General features: G+C 41.1%; 1 protein-coding gene across 1 annotated transcript in view; it reads left to right on the top strand.

Annotated features, from left to right (window-relative positions):
* The window catches only part of SLC1A7 (solute carrier family 1 member 7), a 74,902-nt gene that overhangs the window by 24,095 nt on the left and 48,182 nt on the right, over positions 1-2,625 (top strand). The window contains exon 2 of the mRNA XM_007945916.2: positions 677-756. Coding sequence (XP_007944107.2) covers positions 677-756 — 80 coding nt within the window. The remainder of the gene's footprint in view (positions 1-676; positions 757-2,625) is intronic.

Raw genomic sequence — 2,625 nt, 5'->3', positions numbered from 1 at the left:
AGTAGGTGCCTCAAGTCATCCTCACTTTCAGCAAGCAAAGTTGTATCGTCTGCATATCTCAGGTTGTTAATGATTCTTCTTCCAGTGGGGTTGGGGGGCTGTTATTTACTGTGATTACTCAACATTTACTCTCAACAGGCAGTATGCTAAGTTCTTTAGGTACATTCTCTCATTTAAGCCTCCTAATGATCCTACTAGGAGCTCTGGTGGTACAGTGGTTAAGGCATTCAGCTGCTAACCAAAAGGTCAGCAGTTCAAACCCACCAGCTACTCCACGGGAGAAAATACTTGGCAATCAGCTCTCATAAAGATTACAGCCTAGGAAACTCTATGAGTCAGTTTTGCTCTGTTCTATAGGGTTGCTATGAGTTGGAATCAACTTGACAATACACAACAACAATGGTCCTATAGGATAGTTAATATCCTGATGTTATAGATGAGAAAACAAGCTCAGAGAGGTCAAGTAACTTGCTTAATGACACACCTTAAGCAATGAGGAGAGCCAGGATTGGAATCCAGGTTTGTTTAACCCCAAAGCCAATGCTTTCTCCATTGACTTTGTTGTCTATGTGCTAGACACTGAGCGGGTGTGAGAGTGCTTTGAAGAGTGTAAAGAATTAAGCAGCTGTAAAATCTTTATTGCCTGCCTTAACCCCAGCTCTTGCTATGTTTTCAGGAGATTAGTTACTTCCAGTTCCCTGGAGAGCTCTTGATGAGGATGTTGAAGATGCTGATCCTTCCACTGGTGGTCTCCAGGTGAGGGGAGTGGCAGATTGTGACAGGCCCATCTGGAGTGAGAAAGGAATACAGAATAGATTTTATAGGTGCCCTGTTCTTGCTATGGGTGGTTAGACTTCAGCTGCAGTCCCTGGAAGTAGTATGATTGTGGGGTCTTTATGGGCAGTAGCCTGTATCACAGGACCAGTCATTTCAGTCCCATCCAATGGATGTAGATGTCTTTAGTGGACTAAAAAAGTGTTTTGGAGTCATATGACATGACTCTGTCACTGTGGGACCTTGGGCAAATGAGTTAGTTCACTTCTTTGTGCCTCAGTTTCTTCCCCACTGCAGAATGGAGTTGCTTTATTCCCACTATGATGTCATTTAGCTAATATGTATCTGTCTGTTTGGGTCCCTTGAGGCCTTTACAATCCTGGGATGAAGGCAGATATTCACACAATTGACTGTGATACATAGAACCAAGGACAATGAGAGACACTCCTCCAAGGTAGCTCAGAGCCAAGGTGTTCATGACTTCTTCCCAGAAGATGGCTCTTTATTATGAATAGATCCATGGCCTGTGGGAAAAGATGACTTTGTAGCTACTCATGAGACAAATCATGGCTCAGTTGTGTACCTTACTGGATATGTAAATTTAGATAAGTTATCAAACCTTTCTGAGCCTCACTTTTTTCATCTATAAAATGGGAATAAGAATATCTACTTCAAAGAGTTGTTGTGAGGGCTATATGAGACTATATATTTGCATATGCTAAGCATTCAAGGGACTGGATCATGAGGTTTGAAGAAGAGATGATGGGAGATGAAGTTGGAAGGCGGACCCTTGTCCAATCATGAAAGACTGTAAAAGTTAGGCTAAAGAATTCAGACTTTAGCCAGTAGGTTGAGGGCCATGGGAACTCAGTAGAGATACTTTAGTCTCTCTCACTCAGCTTTCAGTTTGTCATACTGTGGTGGCTTGTTTTGCTATGAGGCTGGAAGCTATGCCACCAGTATTTCAAATACCAGCAGGGTGACCCATGGTGGACAGGTTTCAGCAGAGCTTCCAGACTAAGACAGACTCTGAAGAAGGAAGGGGCCATCCACTTCTCAAAGAATTGGCCAGTGAAAACCTTATGAATAGCAGTGAAACACTGACATATTACTAGAAAATTTTATGAATAGCCCTGAAACATTGTCTGATATAATGCCAGAAGATGAGTCCCTCAAGTTGGAAAGCACTCAAAATATGACTGGAGAAGAGCTCCCTCCTCAAAGTAGAGTCGACTTTAATGATGCAGATGGAGTAAAGCTTTCAGGACCTCCATTTACTGATAGGCATGACTCAAAATGGGAAGAAAGATCATCAAACATACATTAATAATTGGAATATGGGATGTACGAAGTATGAATGTAGGAAAATTGGAAGTTGTCAAAAATGTAATGGAGCACATAAAGATCAATATCCTAGGCATTAGTGAGCTGAAACAGATTGGCATTGGCCATTTTGAATCAATCATACGAACTATTATGCCAGGAATGACAAATTGAAGAGGAATGGCGAGCATTTGTTGTCACAAAAGATGTTTCAAGATCTATCCTGAAGTACGATGCTGTCAGTGATAGGATAATATCCATACACCTACAAGGAAGACCAATTAATATGACTATTATTCAAATTTATGCACCAACCACTATAGGCAAAAACAAGGAAACTGAAGATTTTTACCAACTTCTGCAGTCTGAAATTGACTGTACATGCAATCAGGATGTGTTAATTATCACTGGTGACTGGAATGCAAAAGTTGGAAACAAAGAAGAATCACTGGTAGTTGGAAAATTTGGCCTTGATGACAGAAATAATGCTGGAAATCGCATGGTAGAATTTTGCAAGACCAATGACTT

The sequence above is a fragment of the Orycteropus afer genome, unplaced genomic scaffold, assembly GCF_000298275.1.
Source record: "Orycteropus afer afer isolate SDZICR_OR568_19922 unplaced genomic scaffold, OryAfe1.0 scaffold00145, whole genome shotgun sequence".
Taxonomy (NCBI): domain Eukaryota; kingdom Metazoa; phylum Chordata; class Mammalia; order Tubulidentata; family Orycteropodidae; genus Orycteropus; species Orycteropus afer.
The sequence above is the reverse complement of the archived record's forward strand: the minus strand, read 5'-3'. Positions and strand labels throughout refer to the sequence as shown.